The sequence below is a fragment of the Dama dama genome, chromosome 28 (genome assembly GCF_033118175.1).
Source record: "Dama dama isolate Ldn47 chromosome 28, ASM3311817v1, whole genome shotgun sequence".
Lineage (NCBI taxonomy): Eukaryota > Metazoa > Chordata > Mammalia > Artiodactyla > Cervidae > Dama > Dama dama.
The window spans coordinates 13,291,554-13,318,496 of record NC_083708.1 but is presented as its reverse complement, the minus strand read 5'-3'; the positions used below and the strand labels follow the sequence as shown (position 1 = coordinate 13,318,496).

General features: G+C 42.0%; 2 protein-coding genes across 2 annotated transcripts; one reads left to right on the top strand and one right to left on the bottom strand.

Moving 5' to 3' along the window:
* Positions 1-827: 827 nt before the first annotated feature.
* CGAS (cyclic GMP-AMP synthase) lies at positions 828-26,912 on the top strand. The gene is made up of 5 exons (XM_061132024.1): positions 828-1,501; positions 6,341-6,560; positions 11,791-12,033; positions 20,994-21,096; positions 24,176-26,912. Exons 1-5 carry the CDS (start codon positions 890-892, stop codon positions 24,525-24,527), a joined length of 1,530 nt encoding a protein of 509 aa, XP_060988007.1. The 5' UTR covers positions 828-889; the 3' UTR covers positions 24,528-26,912.
* LOC133048313 (gamma-aminobutyric acid receptor-associated protein-like 2) lies at positions 17,437-18,426 on the bottom strand. Its single transcript, XM_061132027.1, has one exon. It carries the CDS (start codon positions 18,337-18,339, stop codon positions 17,986-17,988), a length of 354 nt encoding a protein of 117 aa, XP_060988010.1. The 5' UTR covers positions 18,340-18,426; the 3' UTR covers positions 17,437-17,985.
* Positions 26,913-26,943: the final 31 nt, after the last annotated feature.

The window sequence follows — 26,943 nt, the reverse complement described above, 5'->3', positions numbered from 1 at the left end:
TTTTTCAAGATGAAGAGTTCTGAGACTGATGGTGGTGATGGTTTCACACTGAACTGTACACTTAAAATGGTTAGGATGGTTAAAAAAAAGTACCAAGGCATGCCAAACCTAGGACTTTCTATCAAACATGTATTTCTGTAAAGGACTTGGCTTTAGAAATCGATACTTGAAAGCCTGTATTGAGATACTCTGGCATCACAACGACCGAAGCAATATTAAATATTTAAAATATAAGTGCCGTTTTCTGATGGGCTTTTGAGAACCAGTGGATAAAACTCACCAATAAGAACTACTTTACACTTTAAGATTGTGCGTGCTTTTAAAACGATGTTTTTTTTTTTTTTAAAAAGGTTAATATTACATATTCAATCCACATTATTCAATCCAATTATTATTCAATATTCAATCCATATTATTCCACTTTGTTAAAAAAATCCTTTGCTATTTACTATTAATAAGAAAATCCTTTATTTAAACTTGCATTTAGAAAGTTGCTCCGTTAAGTTCAATGCGTGAGATAGTTTTTCCCAAATGTTCTTAGGCGATACGCCATTAAACGCCTCTCGCTTTCAAAGCTCGGGAAGCTCTTCTGCGCTTTCTTGGGTTCGGTTCTGCCAGGTTCCCAAGCCACAAAGCAGAGCTGGATGCAGGGAAATCCAGCGGACACCCTAGCGCGCGCGCGTGTGTGCGCGCGCGAGCCCGCGCGTCCTGCGGGGGCGGGGACGTGCCTCCGCGTGACCGCCCAGCCCGGGCTGGCTTGCCCGGCTGGCGTTCGCTCAGTTCCCGCCACATTTTTAAGTTTCATTTCCCACCGCGAGTGCCGGCTCCTCCTCCCGCGCGGCCTGTTCCCGGAGCCGGTCTCCCTCAGGGGAACAAGAGAACGCCAGCCATGGCCCCACCGCGGGGAAAGGCGACGCGGAGAGCTTCGGAAACCGCCTCCGGGGTTTCGGCGCCGGGTGTGAAGGGCGGCGCGTCCGCGGAGCCCAGCGAGCCCGCGGCTGTCCCAGGGGCCGCCCGGCCTGGCGCGCGCAGGTGCGGTCCCGCTGGGGCGTCGGGGTCCGGGAGGAAGAAGCCGCAGGTGCGCGCGCGGGCTGCCCGCGCCGAGGACCAGGCGGAGGGGCCGGCGGCTCCGACCGCAGACGCAGAGCCTCCCGCGGCCCCCGGGCACCCCCTGCCCAGGGCTACCGCTCGCAGCCGGGCGACCGCACGCTCCGTTCGGGCCGGGAGACCCCAGTCCGGGCCCCCGGAAGGCCCCGGCCCCGGCCCCGGCCCCGGCCCGCGGGCCCCCGCCCCGCATCTCGGGAGAAGGGAGGAGGCGCCCGGCGCCTGGAAGCCCCGGGCCGTGCTGGAGAAGTTGAGGCTGAAACGTCAGGAGATCTCCGTGGCGGCGGAGGTGGTGAACAGGCTGGTGGACCACCTGCTGCGGCGGCTGAACAGCCGCGAGTCGGAGTTCAAAGGCGTCGACCTGCTCCGCTCTGGGAGCTACTACGAGCGCGTGAAGGTGAGCCGCCGGGCGCCGCAACCGCAGTTCCCGGGCGAACACCCACCTCTTCAGCTCCCCTCACTTTTCGGAAGTAATGCTTGAGTGGCCTGTGACACTGATTTGATTTAGCTTTCCATGTAGATTGTAAGCTGCACCGTCAGAGAATGTTTTACACATTTTGAACCGTGTATGGCTGCTCATTTTATTGGTGTGGACTCAGTGCTATTTGAAGTTCAGTGTTGAAGCTGAAACTCCAATACTTTGGCCACCTGATGCGAAGAGCTTACTCATTTGAAAAGACCCAGATGCTGGGAAAGATTGAAGGCTGGAGGAGAAGGGGAAGACAGAGGATGAGATGGTTGGATGGCATCACCAATTCAATGGGCATGGGTTTGGGTAAACTCCGGGAGTTGGTGATGGACAGGGAGGCCTGGCGTGCTGCAGTCCATGGGGTCGCAAAGAGTCGGACACGACTGAGTGACTGAACTGAATTGAACAGTGCTATTTGGGTTAGCACAGTGGTTAAGAATCCGTCTGCCAATGTGGGAGACCTGAGTTCGATCTCTGGATGGCGAAGATCCCCTGGAGTAGTTGTTCGGTCGCGAAGTCGTGTTTGTCTGACTCTTGGCCACACCATGGACTGCAGCACGCCAGGCTTCCCTGTCCTTCACCATCTCTGGGAGTTTGTTCAAACTCCTGTCCATTGATTGTGTGATGCCATGGAACCATCTCATCCTCTGTCTCTCCCTTCTCCCCCTGCCCTCAATCTTTCCCATCGTCAGAGTCTTTTCTAATGAGTCAGCTCTTCCAGGTGGCCAAAGTATTGGAGCTTCAGCTTTAGCATCAGTTCTTCTAATGAATATTCAGGGTTGATTTACTTTAGGATTGACTGGTTTGATTTCTCTGCTGTCCAAAGGACTCTCAAGAGTTCTCCAGCACCACAGTTTGAGAGCATCAGTTCTTCACACTCAGCCTTCTTGAAGGTCCAACTCGCACATCCATACATGACTACTGGAAAAAGCATAGCTTTGACTAGATGGATGTTTTTTGGCAAAGTGATGGTTCTGCTTTTTAATACACTGTCTAGGTTGGTCATAGCTTTTCTTCTAAGGAGCAAGTGTCTTTTAATTTCATGGCTGCAGTCACTGTCCACAGTGATTTTGGAGCCAGGAAAATAAAATCTGTCACTGTTTCTATATTTTCCCCTTCTATTTGCCATGAAATGATGGGACTGGATGACATCATCTTAGTTTTCTTAATGGTTTGAGTTTTAAGCCAGCTTTTCACTCTTTGCTTTCAGCTTCATGAAGAGGTTCTTTAGTTCCTCTTCATTTTCTGCCATTAGGTGGTATTATCTGTATATCTGAGCTTATTGATATTTCTCCCTGCAATCTTGATTCCAGCTTGAGTTTCATCCAGCCTGTCATTATTTGCACTCTTCTGATGTACTCTTCATAGAAGTTCATTAAGCAGAGAGACAATATACAGCCTTGACATACCGGCTTCCCAATTTGGAACCAGTCTGTTGTTCCATGTTTGGTTCTTGACCTGCATACAGATTTCTCAGGAGGCAGGTAAGGTGGTCTGGTATTCCCATCTCTTTAAGAATTTTCCACAATTTGTTGTGATCCACACAGTCAAAAGTTTTAGCATAATCAGTGAAGCAGAAGTAGATGTTTTTCTGGAATTCTCTTGCTTTATCTGTGATCCAGCAGATGTTGGCAATTTGATCTCTGGTTCCTCTGCTTTTTCTAAATCCAGCTTGTACATCTGGAAGTTCTTGGTTCACTTACTGTTGAAGCCTAGCTTGAAGGATCTTGAGCATTATTTTGCTAGCATGTGAAATGGGTGCAGTTGTGTGGTAGTTTGAACATTCTTTGGCATTGCCCTTCTTTGGAATTGAAATGAAAACTGACCTTTTCCAGTCCTGTGTCCACTGCTGAGTTTTCCAAATTTGCTGCCAGTTTGAGTGCAACACTTAAAACAGCATCATCTTGAAGGATTTTAAATAGCTCAGCTGGAATTCCATCATCTCCACTAGCTTTGTTTGTAGTAATGCCTCGTAAGGCCCACTTGACTTCAGTCTCCAAGATGTCTGGCTCTAGGTTAGTGACCACACCATCGTGGTTATCCGAGTCATTAAGACTTATTTTTTTTGTACAGTTCTTCTGGAGTAGGAAATGGCAACCCACTCTAGTATTCTTGTCTGGAAAATACCAAGGACTGAGGAGCCTGGCAGACTACAGACCACGGGGTCCCAAAGTGTTGGACAGGACTGAGCAGACACGCATGCAGTGATATTTATCATAGGAAGATGTAGTGTATGTACCTGATTTTGGATCTTAAATGCTTTTAGCACTGAAGACCACTCGTAATTTCATTTAAAGCTACTTGAAAGCCAAGTGAGCAAAACTTACATCAGACTATGTGTCTTGAGCATGATTCTTATTACATAAATATCAAACTGTTTCAGTTCTATGGATGGTTCAAAGGAAAAGAGAAAGTTATTAGTTAGAACTCAAGGACAATTAAGACATTTAGAGAGCAGTGTCCAATCAGAATCACTCTCCTTTTTATTTTTTTAAAAACTTTATTTTATATTGGAGTATAGTTGATTAACAGTGTTGTGATAGTTTCAAGAGTACAGCAAAGTGATTCATTTATATACGTATATCTGTTCTTTTCCAAATTCTTTTCCCATTTAGTTTGAGCAGAGTTCCTTGTTATCCATTTACAAGTCTCCTTTTTAAAATCAAGCTGATGAAAAGAAATCCAGTGAAATTTGTTTAATCTAAAACATCTATTGATTTTTAAAAATTGATTAATAAAAGGTCTTCATGTTCATTTTAGAGTTGACCCACTGCCTGCCCTCCAGTAGACCATGGCACAGCAGTACTACCCCTCCGTACCTCTGTCCCCAGCCTCTCCTGTATTTGCTGCTGTTCTGTGTTGATGTCCCTGGAAAATTCAGAAAATTCAGAAAAGCACATAAAGGAACAGTGATATGGATGAATCTCACAAACAATGATGAATGAAAGTAGTAAAGAGTTCCTACTATATGATTTAGTTTATGTGATGTTCCCAAACAGGCAAACCTAACATTTGCTGTTAGAAGTCAGGGTCGTGGCTACTCTTGGTGGAGGTTTCTGATCAGAAGTGGGAATGCTGCTGGGCATGGCAGTAGAATGTAGAATTTAGAATGTCCACAAGGCTCACTGTCCTTACCGAGATTCAACTGTTTTTCTTGAATAAATCCTCCTTGGATTGTTGCAGGTCATTTGGTTAATTTACAGAGATCTGAAAAAGCTGAATTTGACCATTTCTGGAGGAGTGGATTTTCAGAGGCTTGTACTTCATTCCCACGGATGGCACTTCAAGTGTTTGTTTTACCCTTGTAGTATGTCCCAGTCAGCTTGGGCTGCCATAACAAAACGTCATAGACCGAGAGGCTTAGACAACAGACATTCATTTTCGCACAGTTCTGGAGGCTGGAAGCCCCTGATCGGGGGGCCAGAAGGGCTAGGTTCTGGTGAGGGCTCTCATCCGCTTTGCAGACCTTGTCCCTGTGTCCTCACCGTGTTCCTCAGCACGTGTACAGAGCGCCACGGCTCATCTCACTTCTAAATCCATGAGTCCTGTCAACTAAGACCCTACCCTTAAGATCTCATTTAACCTTCATTGATTCCTAAAAGCCCTGTCTCCCAAGTACAGTCACATTGAGGGCTAGGCCTTCAGTATATGAATTTGGAGAGGATATATTTCACATACCTCCTGGTACATCTCATTGAGGACTAGCAACATTGACGTGGGGGGGTGGGGTGGGCAAAAGACATAGGGCCACCAGATAATTGTGTTCAATAAGACAGTCCAGTAGCTGTATTTGAAGCTCACTGCTAACAAGTGAAAGACTTGTGAATTTATAAAATTATTTTTTATTGATTTTGGCTCCGCGGGGTCTCTGTTGCAGCACGTGGGATCTTCTGCAGCGGCCGTGGGCCACTCTCGAGTGTGGCGCACAGACTAGCGTGCACAGGCTCAGTAGGTGCAGGTGGTCGGCCCAGCTGCCCCACGGCATGTGCCGTCTTAATTCCCTGACAAGGATTGAACCCATGTGCCCAGCATTGCAAGGCAGAGTCTTAACCACTGGGGAAGTCCCTGCATTTTTAATATGATAAAGTAATCATTTATTATAATTGCTATCATTATTTTTTTGGTGATGAAGAAGATTCTTTGATGCTCTTTATATATATGATATTTATTTTTTGGCCATGCTGTGCAGCTTTCAGAATTTTGGTTCCCTCATCAGGGACTGAACATGTGCCCTTGGCAGCAAATGCTTGGAGTCCTAACCACAGGATTTCCACGAATACCGTGAAGCTTTCTAAATGCTGTGGTTCAAAGACACTAATTAGTTAGTGTGTGACTTGGAGCTAATACTCATTTGGATTATAGTTAGCTATGAGATGGTCCTTGCTCAACTAGCCAGGAAGTAACTACACACACATTTTTGAGACCAGTGACTGGAGGGTGGCTCAGTGTGTAGCTTGTGATATAAAAGGTAGCATCTTAAAGGTCTTTAATTTTATCAAGCTTTAAACTCAGGGGAAAAACTGGTACAGATTTTTAAACCTTGAATTTTATTTTAAATTGTTTTTAAAAATTAGTATAAATGAGTATAGAACCTTCAAACTAAAACCAATAATATTCTCCCAGCTCTACTAGTCTCAGTGGGTATAAATATTAGGACTCTTGCTTTTCACAGTATGATTTTAAGTGGAGATTTCAAGAAAAAACTTGTAGTTGGTTGGAAAATATTTAGAAGCAAACACAATCAGTGCTATTTTTCCTGTTTCTTAGATTTCTGCTCCTAATGAATTTGATGTTATGTTCAAACTGGAGGTTCCCCGAATTCAACTGGAAGAATATTGCAACAGTAGTGCTCATTGCTTTGTGAAATTCAAAAGAAATCCCAAAGGAAGTCCTCTGGATCAGTTCTTAGAAGGGGGAATCTTATCGGCTTCTAAGATGCTGTCCAGGTTTAGGAAAATCATTAATGAAGAAATTAAAAATATTGAAGGTAAGATCTTTGACTTTTGATTCTTTAAGGTCTAATCATACCTATTAATTTCCTCTCCTGATCTTTTTTGATTTCCCTGCAGCAGACTGTTGACTGCATGCATACTAAGTCATTTCAGTCGTGTCTGACTCTTTGAGACCCTACGGAAACTGTAGCCCACCAGGCTCCTCTGTCCATGGGATTCTTCAGGCAAGAATACTGGAGTACGTTGCCATGACCTCCTCCAGGGGATCTTCCTGACCCAGGGATTGACCCCGTGTCTCTTATGTCTCCTGTATTGGCAGGCAGGTCCTTTACCACTAGCACCACCTGGGAAGCCCAGACTACCTTCTAGAAACAAGCCTTTGCTCTTAATTTTAGTCTACTACATTTTCTTGGTATTCATACTAAATGTTGCTTGACTCTATTTTGTTTTTGTTTTTTTCAGCCGCACCATGTGGCTCTGTAGGATCTTAGTTCCCTGATCAGGGATTGAACCTGGGCTCCTGGTGGTGAAAGCACAGAATCCTAGCCACTGAACTACCAGAGACTTTCCAGTTGGCTCTATTTTGATCTTCACTGAATATCTGCAGAGATGCTGCCTGTACCCTTGGGTGTAGGTGGTTGAATAAAATCAATGGGACTCCCCTCCTGAATTTGTAAAAACAAATACAGTGTGTGCTTTGAAGGGAATGAACTGGGAGATGTGGTAGCAGCTGGGATAGAGTGGGTGGTGCAGTAAAGCCCTGTGGCAGAAAAGAGCTTGATAAGCTCAAGGAACAAAAAGAGGGCCGTGTGGACAAGGGAAAGTAACATGAAGTAAAAGTGGCTAGGGGCCAGATTCTAGGAGGACTTATAGATCCTGGAAAGGAGTTCAGATTTCATGCCATATTCTATTGAGAATCCAGGTCTTAATTAGAGGGTAATGATTGATTCCCTTGTGGCTCAGCTGGTAAAGAATCTGCTTGCAATGCGGGAGACCTGGGTTGGGAAGATCCCCTGGAGAAGGGAAATGCTACCCACTTCAGTATTCTGGCCTAGAGAATTCCATGGACTGCATAGTACATGGGGTCACAAAGAGTCGGACACGACTGAGCGACTTTCATTCATTAATGATTGATTGACTTCATACTTTAAAAAATTTGCTCTGACTTCTGCGGAGAAGATAGTTTAAGAAGGCAGTTGAGAGTTTGGCTTTGGATATAAGTTAGAGAATCCTATGGTGAAAAAGTATAGTAAAGTGAGAGGGTTCAGGAATGCTGGGGGATGGCCTGGGGGGAAATTGCAGTATTAAGCAGAGTGGTAAGAAGAGGATCTCATTAGGGGCTGGAGAAAAGAGAGGGAGCAAGAGGAGACTCTGAGTGTTCTGCAGGAGTGGTTGGTGTTTACAGCGCACTAACATCCAGATCACGTTTGGACTTGGTCTTCGGTTTGTTTTGTGGGGGTTGTTGGTAAGTTTGACTTAGAAGTTTCAGTGGAGTCTTCAGCACATGAGAGAGAAGGGCCGGGATGCTGTAGAGACAGCATTATGGTAAATCTTTAGAAAGTGTTGGCTGCAAAGGAAGTAGATAGATGGGTAAGTGGGGAGGCAGCATAGATGCAGGGTCAACGGAGAGTGTCCTTTAGGATGAGAGACACTGGATCCCTTTGTGTGAAGACAGGAATGATCGGGTAGGAGGGGAGGCCACCGATGCAGGAGAGGGAGCGATGGAAGGAATGAGGTAAGAAGGAAGGGATCCAGAGATCACGTGCGGGGGGCCTCTGAAAGATGGTTGGATGCTCCTAGGACTAAAGGAGAAGTAAAGGGTAAGAAGGGGGTGGGTTTCTGGATTTAGTGACAAAGAAAATGAGGGCATGCTTTGGGATTTACTCCTTGGAGATGTGTCCTCTCTCCCATTGTGGTCCTTTCCGAAAGTCTTATCTGGGAGAGGTCTTTCACTACTGCTTGTACACGCCGCCCCCAAAGCCAGTATCTCTCCTCTAGAAGCCTTTCCCAAATTTCTGGCCAGTGGCCATCTCCAGTTGCATGTCCCACATGCACCTAGAACTCCGTGTAGATGAAATGAAGTTTATCTCAGTCCAGACTGTCTTCCTTCTGCCAACCCTGTGTTGAACAGTAGACTCAGCATCAACCATTTCCCAGGCCAGGGTCATGGGATGGCCTCCCTCACTCCTGCCTTCTCCCTCACCTCACAGATTCAGTCTTATCTACCAGTTCTACTAATTTAAACCTCTTTCATTGCTTTCACTTCCGCTACTTGGGTCTTTTTTTAAAAATAAAAATTGTCCATAATCGAGGTGTACAGCGTGATGTTTTGATACACATAGTGAACTGGTTAGCAGTCAAGCTAATTAGCATCTTCTCACAGAGTTGCCTTTTTTGTGTGTGAAGTGAGAGTATCTGAAATCTAGTCTCTTGGCACATTGCCCATAACAGTACAGTTGTATTAATAGTCATCATGCTGTATGTTAGATCTCCAGTTGTACTCGCCCTACGTAACTGCAACTCTGTACTCTTTGATGAACATCTTCCCATTTCCCCCACCTGCCCGTCACCGGTAACCACTGTTCCACAGTCTGCTGCTATGTATTTGACGTCTTTAGATTCCTTGTATAAGTGAGGTCATGCGTTTTGCTTAGCACAGTGACTCCTGTTGCTGACGGGACCCCCGCAGGAGGGACTCAGCCACAGCTCTGCCTCAGTCTCGGGGGGCCTCTGGGTCCTGGTGCGCACAAGGTTGGTTTGAGCCCTCTGACCGTCTCTGGCAGGCATGGGGTTTCATTCTAAATGTGATTTTGTCCCTCCTGCTGTCTTGTTGGGGCTTCTCCCCTGTCGTCGGACGTGGGGTATCTCCTCAAAGACACTCCAGCGCCACTCAGCCACCGCATTGGGAGCCAGGCATCTTAGCCACTGGACCTCCAGGGCTGTCCCCGAGGGCCTTCTGAGTGGCACGCGTGTTCCCTGAGATGGAGGGGTCATGCCCAAACCTGGATACAGACAGGGCTGAGTGGCAGCTGAGTTACCTGCTCCCACAAGCAGGGTTCTGACGCAGGCATGCCACACACTGACACATGAGAAGTGCTCAGATGGCCTGCCCAGGACGCTGAGACTGGATAGGAAGGGGGGCTTCCTGTCTCTCACCCCACTCTGCCCCTTCCTTGGGAGGGGACCCCAGCAAGGCTGGTGGAGCTCTGTCCCTGAGCTCTAGCTCCCTCTCCCTCTGTGTCACTGGCTGGGCAAGGGTCCATCTTCCCCAAAGGTCTCCTTGTATCTGGTTTACTCTGCTCCCTCTTCCTTTCTTTCCTTTCACACTTTCTTCATCTTAATCCCTTTAAGCCCCTGAGGCCTCAAGCGTAGACCTTCTCAGCCTCTCTTAATTGTTCAGGATGGATTTAGTAAAGAAAGAGGAACCAGAGATCAAATTGCCAACATCTGCTGGAGCATCGAAAAAGCAAGAGTTCCGGAAAAACATCTATTTTATTGACTATGCCAAAGCCTTTGACTGTGTGGATCACAATAAACTGTGGAGAATTCTTCAAGAGATGGGAATACCCAACCACCTGACCTGCTTCCTGAGAAATCTGTATGCAGGTCAAGAAGCAACAGTTAGAACTGGACATAGAACAACAGACTGGTTCTGAATCGGGAAAGGAGTAAGTCAAGGCTGTATGTTATCACCCCGCTTATTTAACTTATATGCAGAGTATATCATGAGAAATGCTGGGCTGGAAGAAGCACAAGCTGGAATGAAGATTGCTGGAAGAATTATCAACAACCTCAGATATGCAGATGACACCACACTTATGGCAGAAAGTGAAGAAGAACTAAAGAGCCTCTTGATGAAAGTGAAAGGGGAGAGTGAAAAAGTTGGCTTAAAACTCAGCATTCAGAAAACTTAAGATCATGGCACCCGGTCCCATCACTTCATGGCAAATAGATGGGAAAACAGTGGAAACAGTGACAGACTTTATTTTGGGGGTCTCCAAAATCACTGCAGATGGTGACTGCAGCCATGAAATTAAAAGACGCTTGCTCCTTGGAAGAAAAGCTATGACAAACCTAGACAGCATATTAAAAAGCAGAGACATTACTTTGCCAATAACGGTCCATCTAGTCAAAGCTATGGTTTTTCCAGTAGTCATGTATGGATATGAGAGTTGGACTATAAAGAAAGCAGAGCATCGAGGAATTGATGCTTTTGAACTGTGGTGTTGGAGAAGACTTTTGAGATCCCCTTGGACAGCAAGGAGATCCAACCAGTCTGTCCTAAAGGAAATCAGTCTTGATTGGAAGGACTGATACTGAAGCTGAAACTCTAATACTTTGGCCACCTAATGCAAAGAACTGAGTCATTTGACAAGACCCTGATGCTGGGAAAGATTGAAGGTGGGAGAAGGGGACGACAGAGGATGAGATGGTTGGATGGCATCATCGACTCCATGGACATGAGTTTGAGTAAGCTCCAGGAGTTGGTGATGGACAGGGAGGCCTGGCGTGCTGCAGTCCATGAGGTCACAATGAGTTGGACAAGACTGAGCAACTGAACTGAATTGAATGACTTCCACATTCGTCCACATTGTTACAAATGGCAGGATTTTCTTCCTTGTTAAGGCTGAATAATATTCCATTGTCTGTATATGCCGCAGTCTCTTTACTTATTCATCTGTCAGTGGACTGTCTCCATATCTTGGCTGTTGTGAATAACGCTACAGTGAATGACAGTTGCTCCCTGTGTCTTAGTGCTCACTGCCTCTCTGCACGACAGGCATCTGCCCTCTGAGTTGGTTTGCTGCTGTGGTTTTTTTTTTTTTTTTTAATTTGGCTGCACTACATGGCTTGTAGGATCTTAGTTCCCAGAAGAAGGTTTGAGCTCCCAACCTTGGCAGCAGTAGTTCAGAGTCCTAACCACTGGACTGCTAGGGACTTCCTGCTGAGGTCTTCTTAATCACGTCTCTTCTCCGTGCTGCTCATCCGGCCTCATATGCAGGCCTCCCTCCAACTGCCAAACACAAATTGAAATGAAAATTTAATCACAGCACTCCCAGATCCCACATACCCCACCGCATGAGGGGTACCAATAAATACTGGTTAAACGAGTAAAACACTGCCTTGTGGGGTCATTTTCTTCTTTAGAACTAATTTTTGTCTTATAGTTAGTATTTACAGATCTCCAATTATAGTTATTTTTCCTGTGTTGTCAGAGAAAAATGGATTGATAAGCCCTGTCTTCCTTATTATATCTTTAAACAGATACTGATGTCATTATGCAGAGGAAGAAAAGAGGGAGCCCTGCAGTAACACTCCTGATTAGAAAACCTAGAGAAATATCTGTGGATTTAATCCTGGCTTTGGAGTCAAGAAGCAGCTGGCCCGCTAGCACCCAGAAAGGCCTGCCCATCAATAACTGGCTTGGAGGAAAAGTTAAGAACGATCTAAAACGCCAGCCATTTTACCTGGTACCCAAGCTTGCAAAGGAAGGAAGTCGTTTCCAAGGTATCTTGATTATGAAGCTTTATGTAAAGACATCCATAGATAAGAGAGTCATTAATGTTACATTCTAGGGCAGTGAAAGATCGACTGGTGCTGTCGGCATTTCAAGAACCATTGGGCTAAGATGGGAGTTTGGTGAGAGATGGAATTACAAAGGGCATAATATTAATAGTAATATCGAATACTCAGCTTTAAAATGTTTACTAGCCCGCATTTGAATGTTGTTTTTGTTTGTTTCTTGCTAGTAAAGAAAAGCAGTACTGGCCCTGCAATCCAACTGTCTTAGATTTGAATCCTGAGGCTTCTTCCCTCATTAGGTGTGTATCTGGAGCTAGTTATCAAGCCCCTCTAAACCTGTTTTAGTCATCTGCATATGTGGGGTAATCAAAATGACCTGAAAGATTCTGGGAAGATGAAAATGATGCAGTGCTACTTGCAGAATCCCGAGCTGAGTTAATGGCAGCTGTGTATTACAGATGTTGTCACCAGAGCCTCGGCTGTCACTCCGGCCTTGTTTCTGTCTTTCCTCACCTCCTTCCACTGCGCCCCATGCCGCTGGCAGAACTTTCTTGCAGCCTCAGCTGCTGTTTTGCCCACTGATTGGGTCTCCTCACGCGTGTACCCTGGCCTCCTGGGTCAGGACAGGTTTTCAGGTGTTGCTCTTGGGTAACATTCAAGTTGTGAAGACTGGGCTGAGATAGTCTATAGGTGGAACTGAATAATGGTGATATCTTCTGAGGTAGAAAAAAAATTCACCTATTATTTTCTTTTTCTCTCATAAATAATGTAAGGACTTTTGGCACCTACTACTGCTGGACTCCAAGGAAATTGGAGGAGATCAGATAACAAATGAACCCCAGTTATAAATGAGTATTGCCGAACATATCCGAGAAATCGTCCATCATGCTTAGTTTGATGGCTTGTTTTGTGGACACACATCCTAACTTTATATTGCATATATATAGGAGTCATTTTCTGTAAGAAAAGTTGTTTATAAGAAGGAATTATATGCATCATTATGATTTTATAAAAGGAATATAACTTTCTGGAGAAAGGTGTACAGTTTGTAGAAGGGCTGTCCCAAGAAACCCTCATTGCATGTGATACAGAAATCTCACCAGGACCCATACTGCTCTCTTTGTGGCCCTTGGCCAACTACCTTGGGGATGACTGGGAGAACCATCAGCCTAGAGATGAGGAAGCATCCTTCAGTGGCCATGGGGCTATACAAAGGCCAGTATGGTTGGATAGTTCCTCATATCCATGCCTAAGATAAAAGTGGAGGCTGTCAGGCACTCAGCTGACCTCTGCTCTGGTACCCTTGGCTGGTCTCCATCTCTCCTCATTTCAGATTATTCATATTTAGGCAAAACCCTTTGGCTATGTCTGTGTGTATGTGTATATCTGAGTAGCTGAGAAGGGCAATGAAAATGACTTGTATTATCAATAGATAGGCATGTATTACACCTATTTTAGCTTTTTTCTTTTCAAATGTCTTATTAAAAATTTCCTGAAAAAAAAAAATTTTCCTGGTCACAAGGTATATTTTAAAAAATATACTTTGTTTGATTTTTGATAAAAAATTTCAGTGTTTTTTTAATCAAAATCAAATATGATTTTGATATTATCAAAAAATGAAAAAAAATGTGATGTTATCAAAACAATAATACAGGTGTTGTTACCAAGAGTATAATTATTTTTTAAAAGTATAAACTTTATTTGCAGTTCTTTTTGTTCTTAAGATAAAAAGACAGTCAAAATATTAAGATTTTTTTTGGCCTTAAGACTTGAAACATATAGTTTTTATTATACTAAAATGTACAAACATTAAAATACAAATTCCTTCAAACTGGTAATCATCCGTAGTTGACTTTATCTAACAAAAGAGATTGAATGTCAACTAAGTACAAGTATAGTTACGTATGAAATAAAACTAGAAGATATTTCTTTGCATTAAAGACCATTTTCAGAATGATACTTAGTAAGCAGGGCAAGGACTATACATTCCATCACATGTATCAATACCTCATGTCAAGGCATGCATGAGATGAATGCTAAAATAGAAAAAAATCATTAAAACTGCAGTGTTCTCAAATATCTAAATTGTCTGCCCTGCAAAAATTTATTCATCAATTTCAGTTCTGATGTTCCAATCAGTGAACATGAAAAGCTTTATTTAAAAAGAATAATCCATATACTGTTGATAGAAGTGTTAAATGGTGCAATCACTTTGAGAAACAGTCTGGCAGTTTCTTATAAAGTAAAACATATGTCTTCCCTAATCCAACATGAAGTCTATAACACATTTATACAAGAATATACGTAATAGCCAAAATCTGCAAATAGCCCAGAAGTCCATCAAAAGATAATTATACAAACTGTGGTATATATATATATTTTTTTTTATTAGTTGGAGGCTAATTACTTCACAACATTTCAGTGGGTTTTGTCATACATTGATATGAATCAGCCACAGATTTACACGTATTCCCCATCCCGATCCCCCCTCCCACCTCCCTCTCCACCCGATTCCTCTGGGTCTTCCCAGTGCACCAGGCCGGAGCACTTGTCTCATGCATCCCTCCTGGGCTGGTGATCTGTTTCATCAGATAATATACATGCTGTTCTTGTGGTATATTTTTAAACTAGAATACTACTCAGCAACAAAAATCAATGAACTACTGATAAAAGAGGATCTTAAAAACATTAAGACAGGTGAAAGAAAACAGAAACAAAGGGTCCATACTGTATAATCTCAAGTTATAGTAAGTTTAAGAACAGGCGAAATTTATCTACGGTTTTTAATTAGAACATTGGTTGCCTGAGGTGACTGAGGATTGATTAGGCAGGGGCACAAGAGAACTTTCTGGAGTGATGATAACTTTTTAACTCCAGATACAGCTTAAATTACGCAGGTGTAGTCATTTGTCAAAACTCATCAAATGCAACATTTAAGATTTGTGTGTTTCACTGTTTGCAAATCTTACCTTAAGTATCAAACACACACAAATAAATACTGAACTCTGTAATACTCATGCTGAAATATTTATGGGTAAAGTATTCTAACTAATTCCACAACTTGTTTTGAAACAACATTTTTCTCAGGCGTCCCTGGTAGTGCAGTGGCTAAGAATCCACCTGCCTGTGCAGGGGTCATGGGTTTGATCCCTGGTCCGGGAAGATCCCACATGCCGCAGGGCTGCTAAGCCCGGGCACCACAACTCCTGAGTCTAAGCTCTAAGACCCGGAGCAGCAACTACTGAGCTCATGTTCTGCAGCCACTGATGCTTGGTGGGTTAAGCTAACCAACTCAGCATGCTTAAAATTCATTTTCATTATTGTTTCTAACTTTAGTTATTGGATTTTAAATGTTGATTTAGTTTTATTTTTTAAAGTTATGAAGCATTCATATGGTCCCAAAGTCAAAGCTACAGAGAAAAGTATTCTTAGGGAAACACAGCTTCCCTGTATGTTTTCTCTACCCTCTTCTCTCCTTTCCCGATTGAAAATCCATTAATTGTTTTAGGTTTACCTTTCGTTTTTAAAAAGTACAAGTATTTTGTGTGTATATATATGCATATATTTATTTTTTTTATATGCAACCCCCTTTTTAAGATAATGAGTACAATTTTTCTATTTTTACTTAATAAGGTATCTTGGCTATCACTCCATAGCTCTATATAGAGATAGCACTCATTCCTTCTTTTGTTTTTTTAAATACTTCTGTGTATTTATTTTCTTTTGGCTGTGCTGGGTCTTCATTGCTCCTTAGCCTTTTCTCTAGCTGTGGTGCGCAGACTTCTCTTTGCGGCAGCTTCTCTTGTGGGGCATGGGCTTCTGTAGTCGCGGCCACAGTTGTGGCTCCCAGGCTCTAGGGCACAGGCTTTATAGCTATGGTGCACAGGCTTAGTTTCTCCATGGCCTGTGAGATCTTCCCAGATCAGGGACTGAACCTGTGTCTCCTGCCGATCCTCCGTTGCCAGGCGGATTCTTTATCACTGGGCCCCCCGGGAAGCCCAGCACGAATTCCTTTTTTTAACAAAAATTTTAACAACATTTTTATACTCTTTTTAAAGGTTACTTTCTATTTAGAATTACTGCAAAATATTATCTATATATTTCGTCTGTTGTATGATGATACATCCTTGTAGTCTTATCTTATGCCCAGGAGTTTGTCCCTCCCACTTCCCCACCCCTGTAGTGTCCCCTTCACTGGTAACCACTCGTTTGTTCTCTTATGTCTGTGAATCTCTTTATTCTTCACTAGTTTATTTTTTTAGATTCCATGTATAAATCATGTCGTATAGTGTTTTTGTCTTTCTCTGTCTTATTTCATTTAGCATGATGCCCTTCAAGTCTATCCATGTTGCTGCAGATGGCAAAATTTCATTCTTGTTTTTAATGACTGAGTAGTATTCCACTGTATATATACCACAGCTGCTTTATCCATTCATCTGTTGATGGACACTTGGGTTACTTTCATATCTTGGCAATTGTGAATGATGTGGCTGTGAACATTGAAGTGTGTGTACCTTTTCAAATTAGTGGGTTTTTTTTGAGCACCCATTCCTTTTTACAGTCTATTTTTGCAGTTTGTCAAGGAATAGTAAATCCATATCTAATTTTGCTAGTATTGCCAAAGTCACCTTTATACAGAATTTCCCAATTTGCATTCCCAACAGCTGTGTGTATGAGAGTGCCCATTTCACCCTCAACTTCATCAACAGAACTCATTAAATTTTGGAATGTTTGCCAATAACTCAAAAAGGGGAAAATGATACCTCAATGTAGTTATTTAAAATAAACTTTTAATTTTAGAATAGTTTAAGATTTGCCAAAACAAGTACAAAGATAGTGTAGAGAGTTCCTATATACCACGTAACCAATTTCCATTTTAGCATCTTACATTAATATGACGCATCTGTCACAGTTAGCGAACCAATATGAATGTGGTCCAGTTACTCAGATTTCCTTAGTTTTTGCCTGACGTCCTCCTCCTGTTCCAGAAGCCCATGTGGGACACTACGTTCCACGCAGTCGTCACGTCTCCTCACTCTCCTCTCGACTGTGACCGCTCCTCAGTCCTTCCTTGTTCTTGGTGGCCCTCACGGTTTTGAAGAGTGCCAGTCAGATGCTTTGTGGGACTGCCCTCATTTGGCGTGTGGCTCATGTTTTCCTTGTGATGAGATTGCAGTTCTGGGTTTGGGGGAGGAGGACTGCAGAAATGAAGTGCCGTTCTCACAACACCGCGTCAGCGGTTCATCGTGGGCCTGACTTGGCTCTGTTGGTGTGGGCCTTAGTCTCCTGTCTCAGGGAGTGTTTGCCAGGTCTCCTCCCTGTTAAGGTCTTCTCTTTCCCCCTTTTTGTACTGTGCGTTTTGGTGACACATAGGAAGTCATGTGCACAGCTCACACTTAAGCTCACCTCTTTTTTTTTTTTTTTTGCCTTTATAAGAGGAAGTTTTATTGTTAATTATTTACCTTAATAGTTTCAGAAAGAGGAACAGATTAGCTCAGTCCAACATGACTGGCAGTTGGCAAAAATCTAGTAAAGCAAGTGTTCTGATTGCTATGGATTTAATTTGGATGCTTTTAACACTTCACCATCTAACACTTCAAACATAATCCAGAATAAATGCATCATCTCCCCCTTCATTTAATTCCCACCTCCCTCACTTCAATATGGAAATATCTTCATTAAATAAGATTCCCAGAGGAACAAGTTCTCTGGAGGGTATAGTCATGAGGACAGTGCACAAAAAGAAAAAACGCAAAATAAAACTCGGTGTGATAATTTACTAGTCTAAGGAAACAAAACCTTCCAATATATTAGGAAATAAATCCAGTTACAAATGCACTGATAGGTCTATGTCAAGAGGTTCTGGTAGAGTAACTGAAAATGGCCGGCTATTTACAAGATCCACAGCAGGAATGCCGCACCAGCCCAGCGCCGGCCTCAGAAGCCGAAAGTGTTCTCGCCACTGTAGGCCACGTACAAGAATCCATCTTCATCTTTTTCCTTCTCATAAAGCTGTCCCATAGTTAGGCTGGACTGTGGGACTGTCGTATCCACAAACAGGAAGATCGCCTTTTCAGAAGGAAGCTGGATCCTTTTCCTGATGATCCACATGAACTGAGCCACAGTGATGTCAGATGGAAACAGATACTTCCGTTTGTCAATGTCAACAATCTGAGAACCTGAGACCTTTTCCACAATCACCGGAACCCGGTCGGGGTATTTCGCTCGGATCTTCGCAGAATCCACGCATCTGTGTTCCAGCGAGTGGTCCTCCTTGAACATCCACTTCATGGCGGCGGCGAAGAAGGGACGCAGCCGGCTCTCGGAGCCGCGGAGCTCAGCGCACCAACCACAACAACCTTAAGCTCACCTCTTAAGAGCAGAGTATTTACACAAATTATTTGGAATCCTTCTGCATGAGAGGTTTATCTCTTCTCTCTAGTCTATTTACTTAAATCATATCGGTATGGACTCACAGATATTTGTCTCATATTTTGGGCTATAATTCAATACTGCTTTCATTTTGTTGCCTAAATTGTTCTAGCTTTGGTCTTCAGGAGCTCTTGCAGTTGGCTCCTGTATCCTTTTGACATAAGTCCCGTAATTGTGGGTTTTTTTATTTTCCGCACTAACTCACTTTCTGGCACTACAGGATGCTCCAGGCTCATCTTGTGTAGTTCCTGTTTCAGTCCTAGAATCAGCCATTTCTCCAAGGAACTCTCTGGATCCTTTTATTGGAGAGTGTGTCCTAGAACCATGATCTGTTTGCTGTGTGTGTTCTGCTGCTAGGGTATCATCCCTTTCAGCTGGAGGAACAAGGAAATACGTGTATGTACACCATCCCCAGGATATGCACAGCGCATATCTGTATCAGTATCAGGTGGTGCATGAGTTCATACTGATGTCTCCAACTGTAATCCACTGCCACATGGATCATCCTACCTTCACTCCTTGCTATCTGTAACCTTTCATTCCAACAGTGAGAAGCTTGGCTCCCGCCACCTGCCATCTGCCTGGTCCATCGTTCCTTGCTCAGTTCTAGCCCACACGTATGGACGCTTCAGAATTGCAAACCCACTCCCCTGCGTGCACAGTGCACATGTACAGTTCCTTTAGCCTTCAGGCTTACAGACCCCGTTTCCAGAGTAACTCTGGTCAGCACCTTTTGCCCCCACCCCCTTCAGGGAGGTTGTGTCATATGTTTGTGATACAGTTAGAGCCCCTTTTCACAGTCTGCAATCCTTCCCGAGATCCCTTGACCATCTAAATGACTTTTTAACAGTTTGTGTACGTTAAGGTTCCCTCTTCATGCCATGAAGTCCTATTGGTTTTGACAAATGCATTGCATCGTTATCTGTAATTAAATAATAGTTTCACTTCCCTAAAAACTCCCTCTACTTACTCAACCTTCCCCATCCCAAATCTCTTGAGCCACTGATCTATTTACCATCTCTGCAGAGTTTGCCTTTTCCAGAATGGCATGAATGGATTGTTGTAAATGGATTTATATAGCAGCAGTGAGCACAACTCTCTCTGTGCCACCTTTTCCATATATTTATTATCTGTGTATTGTGTACCTATTATATGCTTTATTCTGTCCCCCCAAAATCTCTGTCTGTCTATGGGCTATATACCATTATGTCATACATAATGTCACTTTATAAGTCTCGATATTTGCTTTCCCACTCTGTCCTTCTTCAAGAGTGTTTTAGATATTCTTGACCCTTTGTTATTTTTATAAAGATGTTGGTATTGTCAAGTTCCACAAACACTTCTTTTTGGAGTTTTGACTGTGAGAGCATTGAGTCTGCAGATGAATGTGGGGAGATGTGACCTGTTTATGATAGTGCGTCTTTAATTCATGTGCAGGCGCACATCTCTCTCTATCTGGATTGCCTCTAATACTTTTCAGTGAAGTTTTAGAATTTTCTCCACAGAAATTTTGTGTATCTTTTATCAGATTTACTCATATGCAGTTGTAACATGAAAAACTAAAACAACAGAAAGGTAGTCTGAAGAATATATGGAACTCACACATACCTGTCATTCTGTTTCTTTTGTATTTTCTATATACATGATTATATCACCTATCACTAATGATGGCTTTGTTTTTCTCTTTACAGTGCTATCACCCTATCTTTCCTTCTCTTACTGTGCTTGCTACAATAGCCACTGCATGTCAAACAATGAGGATAGCAGCCTGCCTTCCTGTTTTCAAAGAAAAAACTTCAACTTTTTAATGTTAGATTATCATATTGCTATCATCAGATCAAGGTTCCATCTGCATTTAAATTACTGAAAGGTGTTTTCTTTTAACGATGAATGAATGTTAAATTTTATTGACTGCATTTTCTGCTTCTGTTGAGTTGGTCATATGTTTCTCCCCTGTTCTGTTAATGTGACAGGTTGTGTTGATTTATTTTTAAAACGAAAAACCAATTCCTGGTATTAAAACTCAACAGTGATAGGATGGGTCAGAGCTATCCATGGTAAAACTTGGGGAGATGGGGGAAAATCATTCTATTCTTACATAAACTTCCAAAAACAGAAAAAAAGGAAATGTTCCCTGATTCATTTTGCATAAATACTAAAACTTTGCAAGGATAGTATAAAAGAATAAACAAAAAATTTCAATCAATGCAAATTATTATAGAGACAAAACATCAGCAAACAGAATTTAGCAACACATAAAAAGCAATAGGTCTTATAGCTCACTGTATTAAGCTCTGACTTCTTCCTCTAATTGTTCTCTATCTTGGCCCATTGTTTGCTTGGTCAAGTCACTTGTTTTAATATGTAATCACATTATTTATCTGTTCACTTCTATCTCCCCCTAGAAAATTTTTCAGAATTATATTTTAATGAAGAAAATCACTTAAATATTTGTTGTTTGTAAATGGATGTTTTTGGTAAAGTGCTTTTCTGTTTTTCTTTTGGATATTAAGAAGAAACATGGCGGCTGTCCTTCTCTCACATTGAAAAGGCCATTTTGAAAAATCACGGACAATCTAAAACATGCTGTGAAATTGATGGAGCAAAATGTTGCAGGTAACCTCCTTATTTTGTAAATGACAGACATACCAATAGAATGCTTAGTTCTTTGCTGACTCCACAGTTGAAACCTGTGAAGTTTTCATTCATTGCTGGGTTACCATTGCTGGGTTGAGTTCTGGGGGCAGTGCACGGCTGGATTGACCAGGGGTATTGGAGTGTAAGCATGAAACCAAGGATGTCAGGTCCAAGGGACTAAGGAAAGAGTGTTGTTAGAAGGCAATGCTGGGACCTCCCTGGTGGTCCAGTGGGTAAGGCTTCAGCTTCCAATGCTGAGGGTGTGGGTTCGATCCCTGGTCAGGAAGCTAAGATCCCACGTGCCTTGAGGCACAAAAACTAAAACATAAAACAGAAGCAGCATTGTAACAAATTTGATAAAGACTTTTAAAATGGTCCACATTAACCTAATGAAACTTAAAAGCTTTTGCACAACAAAGGAAACTATAAGTAAGGTGAAAAGACAGCCCTCAGATTGGGAGAAAATAATAGCAAATGAAGCAACAGACAAAGGATTAATCTCAAAAATATACAAGCAACTCCTGCAGCTCAATTCCAGAAAAATAAATGACCCAATCAAAAAATGGGCCAAAGAACTAAACAGACATTTCTCCAAAGAAGACATACAGATGGCTAACAAACACATGAAAAGATGCTCAACATCACTCATTATCAGAGAAATGCAAATCAAAACCACAATGAGGTACTTTACACGCCAGTCAGGATGGCTGCTATCCAAAAGTCTACAAGCAATAAATGCTGGAGAGGGTGTGGAGAAAAGGGAACCCTCTTACACTGTTGGTGGGAATGCAAACTAGTACAGCTTCTATGGAGAACAGTGTGGCAATTTCTTAAACTGGAAATAGAACTGCCATATGACCCAGCAATCCCACTTCTGGGCATACACACCGAGGAAACCAGATCTGAAAGAGACACATGCACCCCAGTGTTCATCACAGCACTGTTTATAATAGCCAGGACATGGAAGCAACCTAGATGCCCATCAGCAGACAAATGGATAAGGAAGCTGTGGTACATATACACCATGGAATATTACTCAGCTGTTAAAAAGAATTTATTTGAATCAGTTCTAATGAGATGGATGAAGCTGGAGCCCATTATACAGAGTGAAGTAAGCCAGAAAGAAAACATTACAGCATACTAACACATATATATGGAATTTAGAAAGATGGTAATGATAACCCTATATGCAAAACAGAAAAAGAAACACAGATATACAGAACAGACTTTTGGACTCTGTGGGAGAAGGCGAGGGTGGGATGTTTTGAGAGAACAGCATCAAAACATGTATATTATCTATGGTGAAACAGATCACCAGCCCAGGATGGTGCATGAGACAAGTGCTCGGGCCTGGTGCACTGGGAAGACCCAGAGGGATCGGGTAGAGAGGGAGGTGGGAGGGGGGATCGAGATGGGGAATACATGTAAATCCATGGCTGATTCATGTCAATGTATGACAAAAACCACTACAATATGGTAAAGTAATTAGCCTTCAACTAATAAAAATAAATGGAAAAAAAATAAAATTGTCCACATTAAAAAAAATTAAAAAAAAAAAAAAGGGACTGCTGGGGAGCATGGACCTGAGCCTGGATGCTGTGGACGTCTGAGAGGAGGAAAGAGTGGAGGGTGCGAATACTAGTCATGACTAGCCATGACAGTTGGGTTTGCCTTAGTGTTCTGGTTGGTTCAAGGCAATGAATAACAATGTTGCATAATGGGAAGAGACCAAAGGACCACTCTTATTGGATGCTGGTGCTTGCTTTGAGATGGTTTAGCTATGAGGAAGGCCAGGGAATGACAAACCAAGTTTGAAACAACACTAAGATGTGGGTAATATTTTTCTTGATTAGCATACATACCATAAAGAACTGAGTTTTGAAAAGAATCAGTTTCTAAAGTTGGGCTTTCCTTATAGCTCAATTGGTAAAGAATCTGCTTGCAATGCAGGAGACCCCAGTTTCATTCCTGGGTTGGGAAGATCCGCTGGAGAAGGGACAGGCTACCCACTCTGGTATTCTTGGGCTTCCCTTGTGGCTCATCTGGTAAAGAATCCGCATGCAATGCAGGAGACCTGGGTTCGATCCCTGGGTTGGGAAGATCAGCCAGGGCAGGGAAAGGCTACCCACTCCAGTATTCTGGCCTAGAGAATTCCATGGACTGAATATAGTCCATGGAGTTGCAAAGAGTTGGACACGACTGAGTGACTCTCATTTTCACTTTCAAAGCTGAATAGAATAAGGATCACAAGAGTTAAAAGGTTAAAGCAAGGATGCCCAAAGTGTGAGCACAGGGGCTTCTTTAAGGCTTCACATGCAGGCTTTGAAGCAACCATTAAGAAAAGTATATTGTTGATAAGGCTTAATAATTTTATAAACATTAAATTTTGTCAGCTACCAAAATAACTGAATGATTAATGTAAATCAAAATAAGACAATGATTTTATAAAAATTGAAACAAGATTTTTCTAAATACTAAACTGAATGAATAATGTAAATATCTGCTAGTTTTCATGTAGTTGAATTAATCCTGATAGAATAAAATACTTAAGCTAGGAATGGGGAAGAGGGAAGGAGAAAATATGTTTTTGAAACTTTTAAAGTATGTATTTGAAAAAATAATTAGGTTTTAGAATGACTCTAATTATATTAATTATACGTATCTTTGGACATTATCTTTGGACTTCCCTAGTAGCTCAGCAGTAAAGAATCCACTTGCAATGCAGGAGATGTGGGTTCAATCCCTGGGCTGGGAAGATCCCCTGGAGGAGGGCATGGCAACCCACTCCAGTATTCTTGCCTGGAGAATCCCATGGACAGAGGAGCCTGGTGGGGTACAGTAAATAGGGTCAGAAAGAGTCGTACAGGACTGAAGTGACTGCTCATGCACACACACATACATACCTTTATTGTTTTTTTGTGTCTTTATAAAAAATGTATTCTATATCTGTGTTTTTTATTACATCTTTGTATGTTTTTCCTGTAAGATGCCTAAAGTTCTTTGTGGAATGAAAAAGGTAAAGAAATAAAAATAAATGCTTCTCTTTTCTGTTCAACAGGAAAGAGTGTTTAAAGCTGATGAAATACCTTTTAGAACAACTGAAAAAAAAGTTTGGAGACCGAAGGAGCCTGGATAAGTTCTGTTCTTACCACGTGAAGACTGCCTTCTTTCACGTCTGCTCCCGGAACCCACATGACAGTCAGTGGCGCTACGCGGACCTGGAGCTCTGCTTTGACAACTGTGTGACGTACTTTCTCCAGTGCCTCAAGACAGAGCGCCTTGAGAATTACTTCATTCCTGACGTCAATCTCTTCTCTCGAGACGAAATTGACAAGCTAAGTAAAGAATTTCTCTCAAAGCAAATTGAATATCAGCAAAACAATGGATTTCCAGTTTTTGATGAATTTTGAAATTTTATTTTTAGAAAGAATCCAAGAGTTAGAGTGACTTTATAATAATTACAATGTATCATGAATATAATTATTCAGCCATCAGTTTGTCTTCATAAAGTCTAATCAATATAAAGGGATGGATTATTCTAGAAAAGAGATTATTTAATGGAAGCAAAGGAGTATTTAAGGGTTTCCCTGGTGGTCCAATGGTTAAGAATCCACCTGCCAATGCAGAGGACACGAGTTTGATCTTCGCTCTGAGAAAATCCCACATGCCCTGGGGCAACTTACCACGTGTCGCAACTACTGAGCCTGAGCTCTGGAGCCTGCAAGTCGCAACTGCTGAGCCCATGTGCCACAGTACCCCCTAGAGCCGGTGCTCCATAACAAGAGAAGTCACTACAGTGAAAAGTCCTCCAACTACTCGAGAATAGCTCCCCCTCTCTGCAACTAGAGAAAGCCCTCGTGCAGCAATGAAGATCCAGCCATAAATAAATAAGTAAATCTTTTAAAAACAAAGAAGTATTTAAAATATAAAAGCTTTCTCAGAGTGGGGTGAAAAGATGGACGAAATACAGATCACCTCAATTAAATTCATCAAGCACTTACTGAACAGCACTCCTCACCTAGCACAAATGTGTGGAAGGTGGCAAGAGACAATGTTAGAAATGACCATTACTTCCATGAACAGGTAGATTTTGTTGAACATACAAATATATTTGGAAGCAGTGTCCTGTCCTATGCGTTAGGATAGGTTAAGAAGGAAATGAAAAAATCGGTTCTGCATGTCTTGGGAAATTGATTATCTTTTATAGAAAAATATAGGATACTTTACTACATGGCTAAATATAAAACATAACTTGTTTTCTTTTACTTTCAGTAATACTTTTATATGTATTTCTGAAAAAGCAATAATATACATATGGTACAAATATACATATGGTACAAATAATATACATATGGTACAAAACAAGAGTATGAAAATGTTACCCTCTCTCCTCTGCGCTGAGGAAGTGTTCAACTGGAGGGAGCTGCTGCTTGTTAACTTTTTTCTATTCATGAATTTTGCACATTTTCTTATTGGCTGTTTTATTGTTTTCTCGTCATTTTATTTTGTTGTTATTCTCATGTAACGAATAACTTCTGTGTGGATTGTCGATATCATTTTTGTGTCTTTTAGTGAGTGAGGTTTTAAAATTTACTTCTTGAACTTATCAGTCTTTATGCTTATGTGCAATTTTATGTATCTTGTTTAACAACCTAATGTGTTTGAACATACTAATCATTGGACATTTGGAGAAGAGTTTCAGTGATAAATAAATAGAAAATAGTATGATAAATAAATAGAAAATTGGGCAAACAAAAAATCCAAACTTCTTTTAACTCCAGGAAAAATTGTGTGCAAGAAAAGAAAATTAATCATAGTCTAGTTTGAGAATATTTCTCAGCTGTATTTATGAAGTCAAAGTAATATTATAACTATTGGCTATTAATTTTATCAGAATTATGATTAGTTATATAGAGAAGATAGGATAACAGTCTGAGTGCTTATGTGTAACAATGATGGTAGAGAGAGTTGGGCTATATTGGTTTTCTACTGCTGCATTAAACTTACCATAAAATTAGTGGCTTAAACTATGCACATTTATTATCTCACCATTTCTCTGGGATAGGATTCTGGGATAGTTCTGCACAATATCTCACAACACTTCAATCAAGGTGTAAGTTGGGGTTGCAGTCTTATCTGAGGCTTGACCGAAGAATTCAGTTTCTTACGGTTGTAAGACTGAAGACTTCAGTTTCTTGCTGACTGCTGGCCAGAGATTGTCCTCAGCTGCTAGAAACTGCCTTCAGTTCCCTGCCATATGAACGGCCAGCATTGGCAGCCCTCCACATGTCAGCAGTTCACTGCTAGCAAGGGAGGGAAAAACTCCAGCAAGAGCGTACAACAGTCTTATTTCACCTAACAGCGAACACATAATCATATGTATCTCATGCCCTTTACCACATAATTGGTTGGAAGCAAGTCACTATTTCCACCCATATTCAAGGGGAGGGGAATCACTGAAGAGTGTTATGTCAGTTTAAACAACCGTATAGTTAGGGGGAAGACAGTCCCCCTGAGACCACTCACTTCTGACACCAATTGCAGCTTGAGGAGGTTCTCCAAATCATTCTTAGGTTTGATAAGTCACTGGAAAGATAGAACTCAACTGAAACCAGTATATTCATGGTTACAGTTTATTACAGGGTAAAGATACAGGTTTAAATTAGCCAAGGGAAAATGTCCAGGAGGGTACCAAACACTGAGGTTCTGTTCTTTTTTCCCTGGGAAGTCATGGGTATGTTTTATCTCTTGTCATTAGTGAATAACAATAAACACAAATACTGCCAATCAGGGAAGCTTACCTGAGTTGAGAGTTTTTATTGGACC